Here is a 19,741-nt window from a genome sequence, read left to right as displayed (position 1 = left end):
CTCACGACATCAGGAAACCCACGGTCGTGGGTGCGCTGCCGGCCGGCTCCAGAATCCCGCCGATGGAGAATTCCACTGCTGACTTTCCAAAAAGACACTAAGAAATTCAGTCATTAAGAGTGTTTGCGATAATTGGTTACCTTTTGATGCCACTCGTACAAAGGGGTGTGTTCAAACAATTCAGAGAGTTTCAAGGGTAGAAGAACAACGTTGCTTATTGCAGACAGCAATGGAATGCCAGTATAATCAGGCTGAGGATATTGCGATAATTTGCCACTGAATCCCTTCATGAAATAATAGACATGTTTGTCTGGGTTTGAACGAGCAGCAGATTCCACTGAACACACCGCCAATGGTGTTGGCTCAACTTTATCAGTTGTCTCCACAAATATTATCCCAGAATCCATGACTTGTTTCAAAATATTAGGGACAGCTTCAGTTTTCTCCTGCGTTATTTCCAACGAGATGTTTTTGCCAAAATGATAGGTGTTCAGCTTGTATAATCTGTACAGAAAACTACATATTGTAATGGTGAGAATGAGCAGGAACCATTTGTACCGGGATCCCATGGTGGAAACTGAACTGTTTCTTCAAAAGGCTCCTGTGAAGATGGAGAATTTTATTTAGTAATGAAGTACAAGAACAATAACAATGATGCTCGTACTGAAATCAACCAGGATTACACCGCATCGAGAATAAAAGCAAATGACTGCGGATGCTGGAATTTGAAACAAAAACAGAAAATACTGGACAATCTTAGCAGGTCTGACAGCATCTGTGGAGAGAAAAGGGACATCAAGTTTTGAGTCTTTGTCAAAGCTGGAGAAAACTGGAAATAGGGTCAGATTTATACTGTTGTGGGGCAACATGGAGCTGGATAGGGGACCAGATTGAAGGAGGTGCTCATGAAGTGTTGCCTTACTTGAAAAGAGTAAGAAATCTTACAAAACCAGGTTAAAGTCCAACAGGTTTGTTTTGAATCACTAGCTTTCGGAGCACAACTCCTTCCTCAGATGAATGATTCACCTGAGGAAGGAGCAGCGCTCCGAAAGCTAGTGATTTGAAACAAACCTATTGGACTTTAACCTGGTGTTATAAGACTTCTTACTGTGCTCACCCCAGTCCAACGCCGGCATCTCCACATCATGGTTACTTGAAAAGAGTGTTTAGGCCCTTGGATGGTGAGCAGCAAGGAAGTTAAGGGGAAGGTGTTACACTTTCTTTCTATGATTGCATAGGAAAGTGCCGTGGGAAGAGGGTGATGGAGGAGTGAACCAAGTTATCCCAGAGTTAATGGTCTATGAATAGCTGACAGGGGGAGTGAGAGGAAGATGTTTTTGGTGGTGGCATTCTGCTGAAGTTGGCGAAAAAGGCAGAGAATGATTCTTTGAATGCGGAGAGTGATGGGGTGAAAGGTGAGGACAAGTGGGACACTATCCTGGTTTTGGGAGGGAGGGGACGGGGTGAGAGCAGTGGTCCGGGAGATGGGTCGGACATGGTGGAGAGCCCCGTCGACCACAGTGGGTGGGAAACGATTAAGGAAGAATTAAGACAACAGCACCATTTTGGGCCAATGCAGACCCGATGGGCCAAATGGCCTTCTTCTGCAGTGTTGAGATTCTACGATTCTATGACCATAGGCTGCTTTCCCCTTTGAAGGGAAGAGTTGACTCATGGTGATGTAGCGTGAGGATCACCACACCTCAGGCGAGGGGCAAAGTTGAGAAGGTGGAACCTTCATGAATAACGTCAACCGATCCTGGAATTGAACGAGAGCTGCGGGCTTTGCTCTGCATCACAAACCAACTGTCTAGCCACGTAAGCTAAACTGACCCCCTGTTCACATGTACACTGCCATCATCCTGCTCAATCTCACCACTACCTTTATTGACTCCTCCATTGTTGTTTAGTTACCAGACTATTTATCCAACATCCTGTACTAGATGACTAGAATCACATATAGGGAAAATTGCAACCATTTATATCGGTCCACTCGCCAAACTCCATTCTCCGGATACAGACTTAAACCTTCTCCTTGGTAACAGTGTGAAATTTATCCAGTCTGCCACAATCAATCCTGAGAGATCTCCTGACCTCATAGTCATGCCGTCACTAAGTTTACTTATTTCCACCTTTGTAACAGTACTCTGTAACATATGTAACAACTCTGTAACAACTGTAACATAGCACGGTTGAACAGTGGTTAGCACTGTGGCTTCACAGCACCAGGGGCACAGGTTCGATTCCTGCCTTGGGTGACTGTCTGTGTGGAGTCTGCACGTTCTCCCCGTGTCTGCGTGGGTTTCCTCCAGGTGCTCCTGTTTCTGCCCCCAGTCTAACGGCGTGCAGGTTAGGTGGATTGGCCATGATAACTTGCCCTTAGTGTCCAAAATGGTTAGATGGGGTTATTGGGTTACGGGGATAGGGTGGAAGTGAGGGCTTAAAGTGGGTCGGTACAGACTCGATGGGCCGAATGGCCTCCTTCTGCACTGTATATTCTATGGTCTCCTGTCACAGCTCATCTGCTCCTGCTGAAATCTGTATTCATGCCTCCATCACCTCTGGAATTGACTATTCCAACACACTCCTGGCTAATCTCCCACATTCCACCCTCCTTAAACTTGTAGTCATCCAAACATCTGCTGCCCATATCTTACCTCACAACAAACCCAGTTCCATTATCATCTCTGTGCTCACTGATCTACATTGGCTGTGAGACAAGCAACGCTTTCACCGTAAGATCTTTACTGTCGGCTTCACATTTCAGCAACAGCTTTTTGGTGAGCAAGAAATCAAACACTTTTTCATAGTCCATGTAGTGCATGTAAATACTATGTTTTATTCATTTCAGTAAAGTTGCCTTAATATAAGTTGTTACTGTCCTTTGAGTCATGTTCAAAGACATTCCCTTGTCAACTATTTAGTTACTTCATCAAAAAATTCCACTAGATTCATTCAACATGATCTACCTTTACAAATTCACATTGAGAAATTTGATATGTTTAGAGAGAAACAAACAGCTCCAACGCTGTATCCTTAATTATAGATCCCATCAGCAAACTACAACTGCTAGACTAACAGGTCAATAATTTCCTGTGTTCTCTCTCTTTCAGCCTTTTTAAATCAGAAAGTTCAATTAGAATTTTCCAACCGGAAGTTACAATTTTTGGTTTGAAAGCGCTTTGGAAAATTAATGCTGACACATTTGAAATTTATTCAACTACTTGTTAGCTCTCTGTAGGAGTTCCCCAGCGAGTACCATTCCCTTTCTTTTTTCCCCATGGACTCGCAAACCTCGTCTGTTCAAATAATGATCAAATTCACATTTAAATCAGTCTCCACCACACCCTCAGACAGTGCATTCCAGATTCTAACTATTGGCTGCACATAAAAGGTTTTCCTCAAGTCCCCTCTGCATTATTTTTTCCAGTCACATTAAATCAGTCTTGTCTGGTTCTGGAAACTTTTGCCAATGGGAAAAGTTTCCCTAAACATCTCCATGCCCACTCCTCAAAATGTTGAACACCTCTACCAAATCTTCTCTCAAACGTCTATTCCTTAAAGAGAACAGATTTCACAATCTATTCACATAACTGAAGCCTCCCATATCTGGAACTAACTCTATAAAAGTTTTCTGCACTCTCTCCAGCTTGTTTACATCTTCCTAAAGTGTTGCCTCTTCTCATTCTTCCTTTCAAAATGTATCACTGAACATGTCTCTGCATCACAGTTCACCGGCCTGGGTGTTCACTCATTCCAGCGACCTGTCGCTGTCCTCTATTACGATCCTGGACTGGACCCCATCATTTGCTAAGCTACCAGACAGGAACCCAAATATTTTTCAATTTGTAAAATTGTGAGGAAAGGTACTTTACTCCAGGAGTGGTTCCCAGCACAAATAGGGATTTGGTGCATTAAAACAAATTTTATTATTAACACACTATTAAACTACCTTAACATCACAGAAATGTAGCTTACAATTAGCAGTGAACAATGAACATAGAACATAGAACAGTACAGCACAGAACAGGCCCTTCGGCCCTCGATGTTGTGCCGAGCAATGATCACCCCACTTAAACTCACGTTACCCGTAACCCAACAAATCCCCCCATTAACCTTACACTACGGGCAATTTAACATGGCCAATCCACCTAACCCGCACATCTTTGGACTGTGGGAGGAAACCGGAGCACCCGGAGGAAACCCACGCACACACGGGGAGGACGTGCAGACTCCACACAGACAGTGACCCAGCCGGGAATCGAACCTGGGACCCTGGAGCTGTGAAGCATTGATGCTAACCACCATGCTACCGTGAGGCCCTATGCTTAACAATAAATTAGGGAACCTCTTTTAAATCCTTGTCTGATTTTGGTTTCCTTTTTATGCCGCTCCCGTAAGCTGCTTTTGTAAAACTATGAACTTTTGACTTTGAACTGAATCCCCGCACCCAACCGCCCCCCCCCCCCCCCCCCCCCGCCCGCCCGCCTAGTGCAAGCTGCTATTTGAACTCGGCCAGGCATGCCCCTTGACACAGTGTGCACTGATGTGTTGGGTATACTGGGTCTGCAAGGACTGCGTTTACCATAGCAGTGAGAGAGACAGGCTGCCAACACTTGTAGAAGTACATCTCTATTTTATTTAACTATGAACTGTTAAACATAATTGCACTGTGGGTTGACACTATGTTAAGTTGGCTGGAGACCTGAGGCTAACCTGACCAGACTATACTGCTAGCACATGGTAGATGTTCGTGTTGCTGATCACGGGCTCTGGCTGTCTTAGAGGCTGCATCCCAAGAGAGCGGGAAAACTAGTGCCCTCTGGCTTTATAGTGGCTGTGTCCTTCTAGTGATTGGCTGCTGTTTTCTGTGTGTTGATTGGTCATTCAGTGTGTCAGTCAGTGTCTGTCCATGCACCATCATATACTTGTGTGTATATTATGACATCTCCCCCTTTTTGAAAAAAAATATGTGTATGTGGCAATAAATAGTGTGGTATGTGAATGTGTCTGACTATATAGCGAGCATGTGAGCATATTTACATGACCATGATCCTGCCTATATACAAAAATCCTAGCATATTTACACGGGAAGGTGTCTAGTGCAGATAGAGTGTATGCAACAAAATATGGGATATAAATAACAGTATGTACAAACGAGTGAACGAAGAACCAGGGTAACAAAACAATCAGTTCATGAATTCAGTCAGTTCATAAATTCAGTCTCTGTGGTGGGCGACAAATTCTGGTCGACCGCCTCAAGGGTGGGTCGGGGGCCGCCTACTCTGGAATGGGCGGGGCTGTGTCAGTCGCAGAGGGTGGCAACAGAAGAGGTAGATCTGCGAGCTCTTGGACGGGCGTGTCCTGAGGGCGAGGTAGGGCATCACGATCTGGCGGCGAGCGTGGAAGCAGCCGCAGTGCCCGACTATTACAGTGAAGAAAAGAGCCATCCTGCATACAAACCAGAAACGATCTGGGGGCCACTTGCTTGATTACAACAACGGTGGCAGATCAGCCACCTTCAGGAAGCTGAACACGAACCTGGTCATCAGGAACGAGAGCAGGGAGATCCGTGGCGCGGGCGTCATATGCCGACTTGTGTTGGGTCCGAGGCAATTGCATTCTTTGCAAGACCGGAAAGTTGTCCAGGTCTGGGATGTGTATTGCAGGCACTGTTGTCCGTAATGTGCGGTTCAAAAACAATTGTGCTGGGGACAGACCAGTGGACAAAGGAGTCGACCTGTAGGCTAGTAGTGCGAGGTAAAAGTCGGAACCCGCATCAGCCGCTTTGCACAGGAGTCGTTTGACAATGTGTACCCCCTTTTCAGCTTTGCCATTCGACTGGGGGTAGTGGGGACTGGAGGTGACATGCGCGAAATTATACCACCAGGCAAATTTGGTCCACTCCTGACGGGCAAAACACAGGCCATTATCGGACATGACCGTGAGTGGAATGCCATGGCGAGCAAAAGTCTCCTTGCCCGCACGGATGACCGCTGCCGAGGTGAGGTCATGCAGCCTAACCACCTCTGGGTAGTTAGAGAAGTAATCCACAATGAGGACATAGTCCCGGCCTAGTGCCAGACTGGCTCGCAGCAGTGGAGATCTTCGTCTCCTTGGCAGGGTCGAAAAATGCCAGTACCGGGGCCTTGGTGAGTTTCGCCCTGAGTTCTCGCCACTCTTGCTCAGGAGCGGGGAGCCATTGGAAGTCGGTGGTTTTCTTCACTTGATTGCGGAGAGTTGTGGTGTGAGATGCGAGGTTGGGGATAAACTTCCCCAGGAAGTTGGCCATTCCCAGGAAGCGGAGGACCGCCTTCTTGTCCTCCGGTGTCTTCATGGCATTGATTGCCGACACCTTGGGCGCAATTCTCACCCCCCACGCCAGATGGGCGAGTCGCTGGGGCCCGGGCGAGTCCCGCCACGCCGCCCCGGCACCCGCACACGATTATCCCACCCCCCCCAAACCGTGCGGCGAGATTTACGGCTGGTTGCTCGGAGAATCGCCGCTCGCCATTTGTAACGGTTGGCGTCGGCCAACCTGCGCATGCGCGGGTGACGTCATTTAGGCGGCGTCGGCCGCGTAATTTACGCGGCGCCGCTTTTACACGGCGCCAAAGCCCAGCGTGCATAAATGACGCGGCGCCGCTCCTAGCCCCCCGGGGGTGGGAGAATAGGGGGCGAGGAGCTGCCTCCGATGCCAGAGTGGAACACTCCGGTTTTCACTCCGGCGTCGGGACATAGTCTCCCGATGGGAGAATCTCGCCCCTTGTCTGCATCCGGCTGCCAACCAAACTGTGATATGTGGTCGCCGAGGAATTTTATTTCTGTTTGACCAAAGGAGCATTTGGCTCTGTTGCGGCGGAGGCCATGCTCGTGGATTCTCCGGAAGACGCGTTGGAGTCGATCGATGTGTTCCTGCGGGGTAGTGGACCAGACAACGATGTCGTCTACGTATACCCGCACCCCCTCGATGCCCTCCATCATTTGCTCCACTATTTGGTGGAACACCTCCGAGGCTGAGATGATGCCAAACGGCATCTGGTTGTAACAATACCAGCCAAATGGGGTGTTAAAGGTGCAGAACTTCCGACTGGATGCGTCAAGGTGTATCTGCCAGCACCTCTTGGAGGCGTCTAACTTTGTGAAAAATTTGGCGTGAGCCATCTCGCAGGTGAGTTCTTCACGCTTTGGGATAGGGTAGTGTTCCCTCATGATGTTACGGTTCAGATCTTTGGGGTGGATGCAAATGCGTAGTTCTCCTGATGGTTTCTTAACGCACACCATGGCGCTGACCCAGTCGGTGGGTTCCGTTACCTTAGAGATGATGCCCTGGTCCTGGAGGTCCTGCAGCTGCTGCTTGAGGCGGTTCTTAAGGGACGCTGGCACCCGGCAGGGTGCATGAACCACAGGCGCGGCATTTGGCTTTAAAATAATTTTGTACGTGTATGGGAGTGCGCCCATGCCCTCGAAGACACTGTGGTATCGAGTAATGATGTTCTTCAGTTGTGTCTGAAAGTCGGCGTCCAGTGATGCTGAAGCCTCAGCGGGTGACATGGAGTGAATCCTTTGGACGAGGTTTAGGATCTTGCACGCCTGAGCACCAAGTAGGGAAGCTTTGGTGGACCCTACAATCTCCAAGTGCAGGGTGGCCTTTAAGGAACAGTGCGACACCACAAGCTGGCATGAGCCACTGGCAGCAATGGCATTGCCATTGTAGTCGAGAAGCTGGCAGGTGGATGGAAGGATTGTCAGCTTAACGTGGAGGCTGTCGAGGTCAGACCGCGCAATGAGGTTGGCTGAAGCGCCGGTGTCCAACCGGAATCGGATGCGAGGTTTGTTGACCGTAAGGGTAGCACACCACTCATCGTCCGGATCAATGCTCATCACTGGGAAGGGCTTGGCCTTTTTTTTTTGAAGCATCGTATTCTTGGTGATGATGCCCACCCGGAATGGACATTTGAGATCCTCGGTGCCAGGATCTGGAACAATGTCAGAGTCGGAATCAGTGACCAGTTGTTGAACGGTCCGGACGTTCCAGCGCTGCTGCTGGGAGCAACGGGAGGCAGGTGTTTGAACAGACATGCACAGGGCTGCGTAGTGGCCAAGCTTGCCACACTGGAGACAGCGTCGAGATTTTGCGGGACATTGCCGCTTTAAGTGGGAGGAGCCACAGTTGTTGCACATCGTGACATCAGAACGCTCAGTGCGCCACCGCGCATGCGCCGTGCGGTCGTACATTGTGCGCGCCTGCACAGTTCGGTCTTCGGCTTCGGCGTCCCCTCGGTCGTTGCGCGCATGCGCGGGAGCCTGGGAAAAGCGTGCAAAATGGCTGCCCTCATCCAGGCTCAGGCCCTGGAGCTGTTTTACGGCCTGCACCCACTCCGCATCATGAGGGCCTTGCCATGCCGTCTCTACCGTTTGAATGTGCGAGTATCGGTTAGTGGCGTGCTCATGCAGAACGCAGGTTTCGGTAGCTATAGCGAGGGTGAGCGGTTTCACTTTAAGGAGCTGCTGGCGTAGGGGGTCCGAGTGCACTCTGAAAACGATCTGGTCGCAGATCATTGAGTCGGAGGTGGAGTCATAATTGCAGGATTGCGCAAGGATGCGAAGATGGGTTAGGAAAGATTGAAAAGGTTCCTCCTTACCCTGCAGACGCTGTTGAAAGAAGTAACGTTCAAAACTTTCGTTGACTTCGATGTCACAGTGGCTGTCGAATTTGAGCAGGACTGTTTTGAACTTCAGCGAATGTGATGGAGTTAAAAATGTGGATGGTGTGGTCCACGGCCGTGAGAGAAAGAGAGCAATCTTTCTGGCATCTGAGGCAGCTTCAAGGTCGGTGGCTTCGAGGTACAGTTGAAACTTCTGCTTAAATATCTTCCAGTTGGCACCGAGGTTGCCGGTGATGCGGAGAGGCGGAGGGAGGGCAGACGCTGTCCATACTACCGGCTGGCTGATCGCTGGTCAAATGCAGACTTTCTCAAGGTAGGTCCATCAAACTCTAACATCACGCACTGGTACCATGATGTGTTGGGTATGCTGGGTCTGCGAGGACTGTGTTTACCATAGCAGTGAGAGAGACAGGCTACCAACACTTGTAGAAGTACAACTCTATTTTATTTAACTATGAGCTGTTCAACATACTTGCACTGTGGGTTGACACTATGCTAAGTTGATTGGAGACCTGAGGCTAACCTGACCAGACTATACTGCTAGCACATGGTAGATTTTAGTGTTGCTGATCACGGGGTCTGGCTGTCTCAGAGGCTGCATCCCAAGAGAGCGGGAAAACTAGTGCCCTCTGGCTTTATAGTGGCCATGTCCTGACTGGTGATTGGCTGCTGTGTTCTGTGTATTGATTGGCCATTCAGTGTGTCAGTCAGTGTCTGTCTATGCACCATCATATACTTGTGTGTATATTATGACAGGCTCTGTGGCATGCCACGTGATTCATTTTGATGGACTTGGCTAGCAGCCGATCCCCTCTTCTGAAACTCCAGAACATTTTCTGGTTTCATTGGGGTTGATAGAGCCTTTAAGAAGAACCTAGAGCAGAAGGCATGTTCCATTTTTGTTTTTAGTTTCGTTCTGAGAAGGAGCTGGGCAGAAGCCTGTTAAATATCTCTCCCTGAAAGGCTGGAATTTCTTCTTTCTCTGATATCTCGGCTGGAGTGAGCAGAACTGGACACTCGTATCAGTCCTGTGAAGGTATAACTCATGTTTTAAATGCTGCAAGCATTCTCTATCCAGCCAGGCCTATGCATGTTAAGTCCCTCTGAGAAAAGTTGGGGAAGCCCAGTCTTATATCTTTCCTAAGAAATCAAATAGGATCCTGAAGTCCAGGCATTTTCTTTCTCTCTATACCACAGCCAAAAACCCTGCACAAAGACCAGACAGGCAACTGAAGGGCAGAGTGGACGGTGAACCTGCTGTAAACTCTGTTGAGAAATGGAGAACCATCTCAGTGAGAGTGAGTGTCAATCTGGTGGAGGCCTGTGAGGAATTCCAGAGTAATTCCTGCATCATGTGAGGTCTAATTGAAAGCAGAGTATAAAAGATCCAAACTAACCAATGATTTCAAGATTGCCAACAACAAAGACTACCTCAGCAGCAACAATTCATCTCAGCCCTTTTAATCCCTGTTAATTATGACCCTTTCCTACCCCTCCAGTATGTGGCTGTCTTGTATGTGTCTGGGTGGAGGGTGGGACAGGGTTTGAGGAATAGTTAGATTAGTAGACCATTGTTCTATTATTTCCATTACATATTTATCTCTACTCTTATAATAAATAACAATTTTTAAAATATTTTACTTACAAAACTGCTGCCTGTAGGTTATTGGAGCAGTCAATGGTCAAAGATATCAGGAAAACCTACAAAGTATTGTAAATTCACTTATGTTGGGACTCCAGGATCTGTGGGGCTGGAATTGAATTGGACACTAGCCCAGAGTGGCTTAACATAAAATAAAACACTTTATCTCCTAATTGATACGTCCTTTAGCTCCAATCAAGCAAAAACAATCACAGGATTACTTGCAATTCTCTGCATAGCAATTCTTTGAAAGACTACTTGAAGAGAGAGAGAGTGAGATCCTTCCAGCAAACAGCCTGCAGACTTTGTTCAACCACATTCTGCCAAATAGTGCAGAAAAATGTCCTTTTACTCAATGTAATTACAATTTTGCAAATTGACCATTTACTTTGACTTGCATCATGATATAACCCTGGGCCTATCAGGTTAATGCTGAATCTGTCAGCCTTCTGCTAAAGTTGTTGTTCAGCTAACTAACTAACAAAACTAAAAAAACTGTTTTCTGCAGACCTGGCTCCTCTGAATAATTACATCTTTATTCCACTCAAATCCCATGACCGACTTACTTAAACACAATGGATATGATTCAACCACATTTTTCGCAGGTAGTTTTGCATCAGCTTTTTGGGTGAGATCTGGACCTGGATTCACCCACCCTTAGCCTTTTTTGGGGGGCCTTGGGTGTTTCTCTCTGGTTTAGCCCACACTTAGACATGTTGTCAGCACTGAGGAGTTGAACATGTCGGTGAGGCCGGACACTCAGAGATCTGGCCACTATGTTGAACTGGTGCCATAATCTCTAAGTGAACTTGAGGATCCCCCACACCCCCGACCCATAATCAATGCCATCCCGCAGACATGAGAATTGCCACACCCCCAAGTGAGGACACCATGGTATGAGGTCGCTGAGGGCCTCTTTTTTCAGCGATCGCACCCCTCCTTTGGCCCCCCTTTCAGAACCTCCTCTCAACTCCCCCACCCAATCTTTATGAGGCGCCTTCATCACCCCTTAATCCTCCACCCATACCCCTCAACCCTTTTCATCAGCAGGGCTCTCTTCAGGTCCCAACCCTTGGCAGGGTCAACCTGGTGCCTCAGTACCCTGGTACTGCTAGCCTGGCACATGTGCATTGCCTGGTACCGTGACATTGCTAATTGGGCACCCTGGCAGTACCACATTGCCCAGGCGCTGCCCTTCCCTGTCCTCAGCCAGTTGAGGGCTCCAATGGCCTCCAGGATGCTGAGTGGCCATCATGTCTGGTCTGCGCTTGTGGAGACCAGTACTAAATGGCTTCCAGTTGAGGCCTCGCAGGTATGCCCGGTGTCTCCTCGGCGGCGGATTAGTGCGGCATCAAGATGGTTGTGCATATTTAAATGAGTCATTATCTGGAACAAGGACCAATGAGGGCATGATCCAGATCACACCAAGCGCCACAGGTTGGGTGACACATGCAAGCTTTCATGCCTGACATGAAGCTCAATTTGGGGCTCGTTCACAATTCACCCGTCGTGCCCACCTCCGTGTCGAGCGCAACAGGGTGGTAGAATCAGGCCTGATGTGACATAGTTATCTGCTCCAGGGAATCCCCAGAAATCATTCAAAACCCCTTTAGGCCTCTCCTTGTACACATAAATTTGGCTCAAAATAATGATGATCTCATTTTTGTAACATCTTAATTGCACCTTTTGCAGTCACAAATTCTTTTTTTTTTAATAAACAATTTTATTGAGGTAGTTTTTGGCTTTATAAACAGTTACAGACATCATCAGAAAGGAAGCAAAAAAGGCAAAAATGTGCAAACATCCACATACTTTCAATACTTCCACCGTAACATATTGCACAAGCCCGCTCCCCTCCCACCGGTACTACCCGCCATATTTTCCCTCCTACTCTACTCTACCCCCCCCCCCCCATCCCCCCACCCCCCTGCTGACGCTCACTCTCCCGCAAAGAAGTCAATAAATGGTTGCCACCTCCGGGTGAACCCCTGCACAGAACCCCGCAAGGCGAACTTAATTTTTTCCATCCCCAGGAAACTCGACATGTCCGCAAGCCACCACTCAGTCTTCGGGGGCTTTGAGTCCCTCCACGCCAATAATATTCGTCGCCGGGCTATCAGGGAAGCAAAGGCCAACACATCGGCCTCTTTCTCCCCCTGGACGCCCGGGTCTTCCGAAACCCCACAAATTGCCACCCCTGAGCTCATCACCACCCTTGTTTTTAGCACCTGGGACATGACCCCTGCAAATCCCTCCCAGTACCCCCTCAGCTCAGGGCATGCCCAGAACATGTGAACATGGTTCGCTGGTCCTCCCGCGCACCTAGCGCATTTGTCCTCTATCCCGAAAAATTTGCTCATCCGAGCCACCGTCATATGGGCCCGGTGAACGACCTTAAATTGGATCAGCCCGAGCCTAGCACATGTCGCGGTCGAGTTTACCCTGCTCAGGGCCTCTGCCCACAGCCCATCCTCCATTTCCCCACCTATCTCCTTCTCCCATTTAAGTTTCAGTTCCTCTGTCTGGGACCCTTCCTCCCTCATGAGCACCTTATATATACCCGAGACTCTGCCTCCCCTTCTTCCCTCCTAGAGACTATTCTGTCGAGGATCCCCATTGGCGGGAGGCGCGAGAAAGATGGGACCTGTCTACGAACAAAGTCCCGCAACTGTAGGTATCTAAAATCATTTCCCCTTACCAACCCAAATTTCTCCTCCAAGCTCCTCAAACTCGCGAAGCTCCCTTCCAGGAACATATCACCCACCCTTCCCGCCCCTGCTCGCCGCCATACTCGGAACCCCCATCCATTCTGCCGAGGGCAAACCGATGGTTGTCGCAGATTGGCGCCCAGACAGACGCCCCCATCTCCCCACATGCCTCCTCCACTGGCCCCATATCCGCAGGGTCGCCACCACTACCGGGCTGGTGGTGTACTTGGCCGGCGGCAGCGGTAGAGGAGCCGTGACCAGGGCTTCCAAACTGGAGCCCCTGCACGAAGCCGCCTCCACCCGCTCCCAAATAGACCCCGTACCCACCATCCACTTCCTTATCATAGCGATGTTGGCCGCCCAGTAATAATTGACCAGACTCGGCAAAGCCAGCCCTCCCTCGCTGCGGTTCCTCTCCAACATCGCCTTCTTCACCCGCGGAGACTTTCCCGCCCAGACAAAGCTCATGATCAGCCCGTTAACTCTTTTGAAGAAGGACTGTGGGATAAAGATCGGGAGGCACTGAAAAATAAACAAAAATCGAGGGAGGATTGTCATCTTTACAGTCTGCACCCTCCCTGCCAGCGACAGCGGGAGTGCATCCCATCTCCGAAACTCTCCCTTCATTTGCTCCACCACCCTGGCCAAATTTAACTTATGCAGCCTGCCCCAGTCTCGTGCCACCTGGATTCCCAAATACCGGAAATTTTCCTCAACCAGCCTAAACGGTAGCCCTCTCAATCTGTTCTCCTGGCCCCTTGCCTGGACCACAAACATTTCACTCTTGACCGTATTTAATTTGTATCCTGAGAACTGGCCGAACTCCCTCAGCATTCCCAGTACAGTTCCCATCCCGGCCACTGGGTCCGACACGTACAGGAGCAGGTCGTCTGCATAAAGATAAACCCTGTGTTCAACCCCGCCCCTCACCACCCCCTTCCAACCCTCTGCGGCTCTCAGCGCCATCGCCAGCGGCTCTATGGCCAGCGCAAACAGCAGCGGGGAGAGCGGGCAGCCCTGCCTGGTCCCTCTGTACAACCTAAAGTATTCCGACACTTCTCTGTTGGTCCTGACGCTGGCCCTCGGGGCCTGATATAATAATTTGATCCAATCCACCAATCCCTCCCCGAACCCAAACCGTCCGAGCACCTCCCATAGATAGTTCCACTCCACCCGGTCAAAGGCCTTCTCGGCGTCCATTGCCACCACTACCTCCACCTCTCTACCCGCCGGGGGCATCATTATCACGTTGAGCAATCTCCTCAGATTGGCCGCCAGCTGCCGACCTTTCACGAACCCCGTTTGATCCTCCCCAATCACCTCCGGTACACAGTCCTCCATTCTACCCGCCAGTACCTTTGCCAGGAGCTTGGCATCTACATTAATCAGGGAGATTGGCCTGTAGGACCCGCACACCTCCGGGTCTTTACCCCGCTTCAATATCAGAGATATGGTGGCTTGTGACATTGTCGGCGGCAGGGTCCCTCTGTCCCTTGCCTCATTGAAAACCCTCGCCAAGACCGGGCCCACCAGCTCAGAGAACTTCCTATAAAACTCTACTGGGTATCCATCCGGCCCCGGGGACTTCCCCGACTGCATGGCCTTAAGGCCCCCCAATACCTCCTCTACTCTAATCGGGGCGCCCAGCTCTTCCACTCCCCCCCCCCCCCCCCCCCAACTGTTGGGAATGTTAACCCGTCCAGAAACCTTTTCATCCCCTCCGGTTCTTCCGGCGGCTCCGAAGTATACAGCTTACGATAGAAGTCCCGGAATACCCTATTCAATTCTGCCGGATCCTCCACTTTGCGCCCCCCCTCGTCCCTCACTCTACCTATTTCCCTGGCCGCCTCCCTCCTCCTGAGTTGCTGCGCTAACAGTCTGCTAGCCTTTTCCCCATACTCGTACACCACTCCCCTCGCCTTCCGAAGCTGTTCCACGGCCCTGCTCGTGGATAGTGTCCCCAGTTCCGCCTGTAGCCTCCGCCTCTCCCTGAGTAAAACCTCCCCCGGGGACTCCGCGTGCTCTTCATCTATCCGGCCCATTTCCCTGACCAATCTATCCATCTCTGCCCGGTCTGCCTTGGCTCTGTGGGCCCCAATTGAAATCAGCTCCCCCCGCACTACTGCCTTTAGCGCCTCCCACACGGTCGCCGCTGAGACCTCCCCAGTGTCATTCACCTGCAGGTAATTTTTTATACATTTCCGAAGCCTCTCGCAGATCCCCTCCTCCGACAGCAGTCCCACATCTAGCCTCCATTGCGGGCGTTGATAACTCGCTCCCCCGAACTGCAGGTCCACCCAATGCGGGGCATGGTCTGAAATGGTAATTGCTGAGTATTCCGTGTTCTTTACCTCCCCCATACAGTCCCTGCTTATTACAAAGAAATCTATCCTGGAATATACTTTATGGACGTGCGAGTAAAACGAGTAGCCCCTTCCTGTTGGCTGTCCCTCTCTCCAGGGGTCCACTGCCCCCATTTGCTCCATAAACCCTTTCAGCTCCCTTACCATTGCTGAGAGTCTACCCGTTCTGGGACACGACCGATCCAAAGTCGGGTCAAGGACCATGTTAAAGTCCCCTCCCATTATTAGCCTGCGAGAATCCAAGTCCGGGACCTTCCCCAGCACTCTTTTAATGAAGTCCACGTCATCCCAGTTCGGGGAATATATATTCACCAGCGCCACCCTTCTCCCCTCCAGTCTGCCCCGTACCATCAGGTATCTGCCCCCCCTGTCTGCGGATATGCCCTCTGCCTCAAATTGCACGCGCTTGTTGATCATGATTGCCACCCCTCTGGACTTCGTCCAAGTCCGAGTGGAAGACCTGGCTAATCCAGCCCTTCCTTAGCCTGGTCTGGTCTGACACTTTCAGATGTGTCTCCTGCAACATAATTACGTCCGCCCTCAGGGCCCGCAAGTGCGCGAACACCCGTGCCCTCTTAACCGGCCCATTCAGTCCCTTGACGTTCCAGGTGATCAGCCTGGTCGGGGGGCACATCCCACCCCCCCCACCCCGCCGGTCAGCCATAGCATTTCTCGGGCCGGCGCCTGACCCGTGCGTCGCGCCATTCCTGGCCCGCCCTTTGGCTGCCTCCACCCTCGACCTCCTTTCCAGTGCCTATTTCAAGTCCCTCTCCCGTCAGCAGAACAACCCCCCCCTCCCCTAACCCCATCCCCCGATACCCCCACCCCCGCCATCTACTGGCTGTAACTTCCCCCCCCATCTGACTTCCTTGATTAGCCAATCTGCTAGCCCGGTGACTCAACACTCCGGCGCCTTCCTGTCCCATTCCCCTTGTTCCCCCGTCCTCCTCCCCACCCACTGGGGCAAGCCGGCTCCAGTGTCTTCCGCGAGCTGCACAAAAAGCCCAAACAGGGAAAAAAAAACAACAAAAAAAAGGGAAAAAACCACAGAAAAAATAGAAAAAGCACATAAATGTCCATGAACAAAGGAAAGAGTCTCAAATGTTCCGCTTGGCCCCTTTGGCCCAGCAAACCGTTGCGCAGCAGTCCAGGCACATTCGGCGTTCCTTCCCACAAAAATCCTCGGGCCCTAACTCGCGTCCTTGGGGCCTCCTTTCGGGACCAGCCCCAGGTCCCTCACAAAATCCATCACTTCTTCGGGCTCGGAGAAGTAGTGGTGTTGACCCTGGTGCGTGACCCATAGCCAGGCTGGGAACAGCAGACCAAACTTCACGTGCTTCTTGAACAGCATCTCCTTGACATTCTTAAAGACTGCTCGCCGCCGAGCCACCTCCTGGCTTAGGTCCTGATAAATGCGGAGAACACTGTTGTTCCACATGCTGCTCCTGGCGCTCTTTGCCCACTGCAGCACCCGCTCCTTGTCCACGAACCTGTGGAACCTAATCACCATCGGGCGGGGGGGTCCGCCCGGCCGCCCCTGCCTTGCCTGCACTCTGTGTGCCCCCTCCAGCTCCAGCGGTCGTGGAAAGGCTTCGGCCCCCATCAGCTGCTTCAGCAGGTCTGCTACAAACGCTGCAGCATCATCTCCCTCCGCCCCCTCCGGGAGGCCGACCATCCTCAGATTGTTCCTGCGGACTCTATTCTCCAGCTCCTTCACTCTGTCCAGCAGTCTTCTCTGCGCTCTTTCAGGCCGTCCACTTCTATCGCTGCAACCGTTTGCGCATCCGCCTGCTCCTCCACCGCCTCTCCCAGCTCCTTAACTTTAACATCCTGGGCGTCCAGCCTCTGGTTCAGCTGATCCACCGCTTTCTGGATTGGGTCCAAGCTGTCCCGCTTCAGCGCTTCAAAACTGGACTTCATTACCTGGAGCATGTTATCCAGCGCCAGCTGGATTGCTGAGTCCGGGGTCCGTGTGTCCGCCATCTTAGGTCCCAGGTAATTTTCTTCAGGTCCTTGTCTCTGTCCCTTTTTCTCCTTCTTCTTCTGCCTTCTGGAATCCCGCTGTTCCATATGTCGCAGCCCGCTCCTCAGCGCCTTCGCTGCCGCTTTCCTTTGCCCAGCTCCTTAAATTTTTCCCCTCCTGGGCATCTGAAGCGGGTCCAAGCTGTCCCTCCTCAGCAACTCCAAACTTTTTCTTCCCTTTGTCCTGGAGGAAGGAAGGTCCATGGGTCCGCCATCTTACCCTTCAGGTCAGCTTCCTCCTTGCCTCCGTCTCTCTCTCTTTCTTCCTCACCTGCTGGCCTCCCACACTTCCATTTGCTGCAGCTCTCTCTCCTCTTCTTTCACGGCAGCTTTTCTGCCGCCCCCGTGGTCCCGCTGTCGCGGGGAATCAGCTGTTCCATCCCGCCGGAGTGAGAGCCCACCGAATGTGCGGCTCACTCGGACATCGCCGCCACCGGAAGTCCCTGCAGTCACAAATTCTGTCTGCTTGTCTTTCAAATTAGGATTTTTTTAATGTTACTGCAGCTAATATATACAAACCCTAACCCAAGCTTTTAAATAACTGCACAAGGTACATATAATGCAATATATATACCAATTTCCTACATTCATCACACCTTGAACATTATCACCATGCTCTCACTGTTCACAACTACAACAACTGTTGTCTCATTTGCAAATATTGAAATTGTACCCCACCGAGCCCAGCCTGGATCATGAAGATAAATGAAGAAAAACAGTTTCCCTGATACTAATCCCCCAGGAACCCCACTAAATGCCTTCCTCCGGCTCGAAAAAACAATGATTCAACCCTATCCTCTGTCTCCTGCCACTCAGGCAACTTCTGATGTCTGCCGCCACTGTCCCATTTATTCCTTGGGTTTAAACGGTACTGAAAAACCTGTTCATAACACACAGTATTGATCAGGAAAGGTGCTGTTGATCATGAATGGGGCGATGGAAATATAATTTGCTTTTTTCTTATCTTTTGTGTTTAACCTATTTCATACACCACAACCTGGCAGTCTGCAGCATCTCATCCAGTGATTCAGTGTTAACCATTCCTTCCTGCTCTGCCTGACACGGCTGCTCAATGTTTGAACTTTCAGAACAGCCTCAATTGTTTAGTTTTAAATGGATTCACACTGTTACAGATCATATCAGACAAATTCAAGAATTAATTTTACTGACTTCAACATGTAATATTATGATTATTATGTTATGACAAGTGTTGACCTGTCCAATAGTTTCACAATTTATATCTGAGAAACACTGAAACAACAAGTTGGAGCATACAGATCAGTTTGCACCTTCCTAATTGTTATTCTTAATACTGCTCACGGTTTAATAATGTGAAAAGAAAAAATGGGATGTGACATAGCGAAGACCATTTACAACATGACAAGAATATACAGACAATAAACAATAGGTAGAACTTTAAAATACATTGTCACCTACCTGCTGGAATCTGCCCGTCGTCCAGAGAGTCAACACTGTGTATAAGGATAGCTGGTATAGCTTTACTTTTTATACTCAGGTGCTACTATGCTTTGTGACATTGAAATATCAAGTGTGACCACGCCCTGATGTTCACATTATATTATGCAGCAGCCAGCGTTATGATAGTGTTGTAGTAATGTTACTGGCTGAAAATTGTTAACTATTGTGAACCAATGCTCCATGTAGGAGTGGTGACATCACCAGAGGCACTTGGGAGATTTTCCGTCTCCACCCTCTCCAACTTCGACTGTGAGCAACCAACACCTCTCTGATAACGTCTGAGGATATCGTTAAGTAGCCAACGGCATGGCAACATTGTCATCCTTTGTTTCTGCCGTAAAGAATGAACAGAACAACTAAAACACATTCGAAAAAGACAAAGCTGGGGACGAAGATGGTCTTCCAGTAACAATAGTCAGAAGAGGCAATTCAGAGCTGGACCTTGAGTCAAGGATTCATTTTCAGGAGAGCATGCCACTATCGATTGAAGTGCGGTAAATATGGCCATTGGAAATGGGTTCTTAGCCTTTCCCTTTATTAAAGGTTCAAATTGATTGAAAGCACTCCCAACTGTTCTTTAATTTCGTTTTGTGCTCGAACGTGACCCCAGGAAAACTCGGTGAGTTGGAGGTGGGGAAAAAGAAAAATAAATTCTGCCAGCGCGTCAAAGATAACGCTCGTCGATCCAAACAATCAGTCGGCTCAAAAAATGAGTAAAGAAAGAAAATAGGGGGTAGGTTGCGTTAAAAAAAACGAGTTTACTACCATAGCTGGGGAGTCTTTTCCAGCTGTGCAGCTGCGCAGGTGGTGGGTGCAACCTTGAACTCAGAGAGGGGGGGGGGGGGGGGGGAGCTGCTT

General features: G+C 50.0%; 1 protein-coding gene across 1 annotated transcript in view; it reads right to left on the bottom strand.

Moving 5' to 3' along the window:
• The window catches only part of LOC119976174 (alpha-1,4-N-acetylglucosaminyltransferase-like), a 35,673-nt gene extending 16,150 nt beyond the window's left edge, over positions 1–19,523 (bottom strand). The window contains exons 1-2 of the mRNA XM_038816450.1: positions 18,842–19,523; positions 141–601 (exon numbers count right to left, since the gene is read on the bottom strand). Coding sequence (XP_038672378.1) covers positions 141–569 — 429 coding nt within the window. The 5' untranslated portion in view covers positions 570–601; positions 18,842–19,523. The remainder of the gene's footprint in view (positions 1–140; positions 602–18,841) is intronic.
• Positions 19,524–19,741: the final 218 nt, after the last annotated feature.

Source organism: Scyliorhinus canicula, chromosome 13 (assembly GCF_902713615.1).
Source record: "Scyliorhinus canicula chromosome 13, sScyCan1.1, whole genome shotgun sequence".
NCBI lineage: Eukaryota > Metazoa > Chordata > Chondrichthyes > Carcharhiniformes > Scyliorhinidae > Scyliorhinus > Scyliorhinus canicula.
The sequence above is the reverse complement of the archived record's forward strand: the minus strand, read 5'-3'. Positions and strand labels throughout refer to the sequence as shown.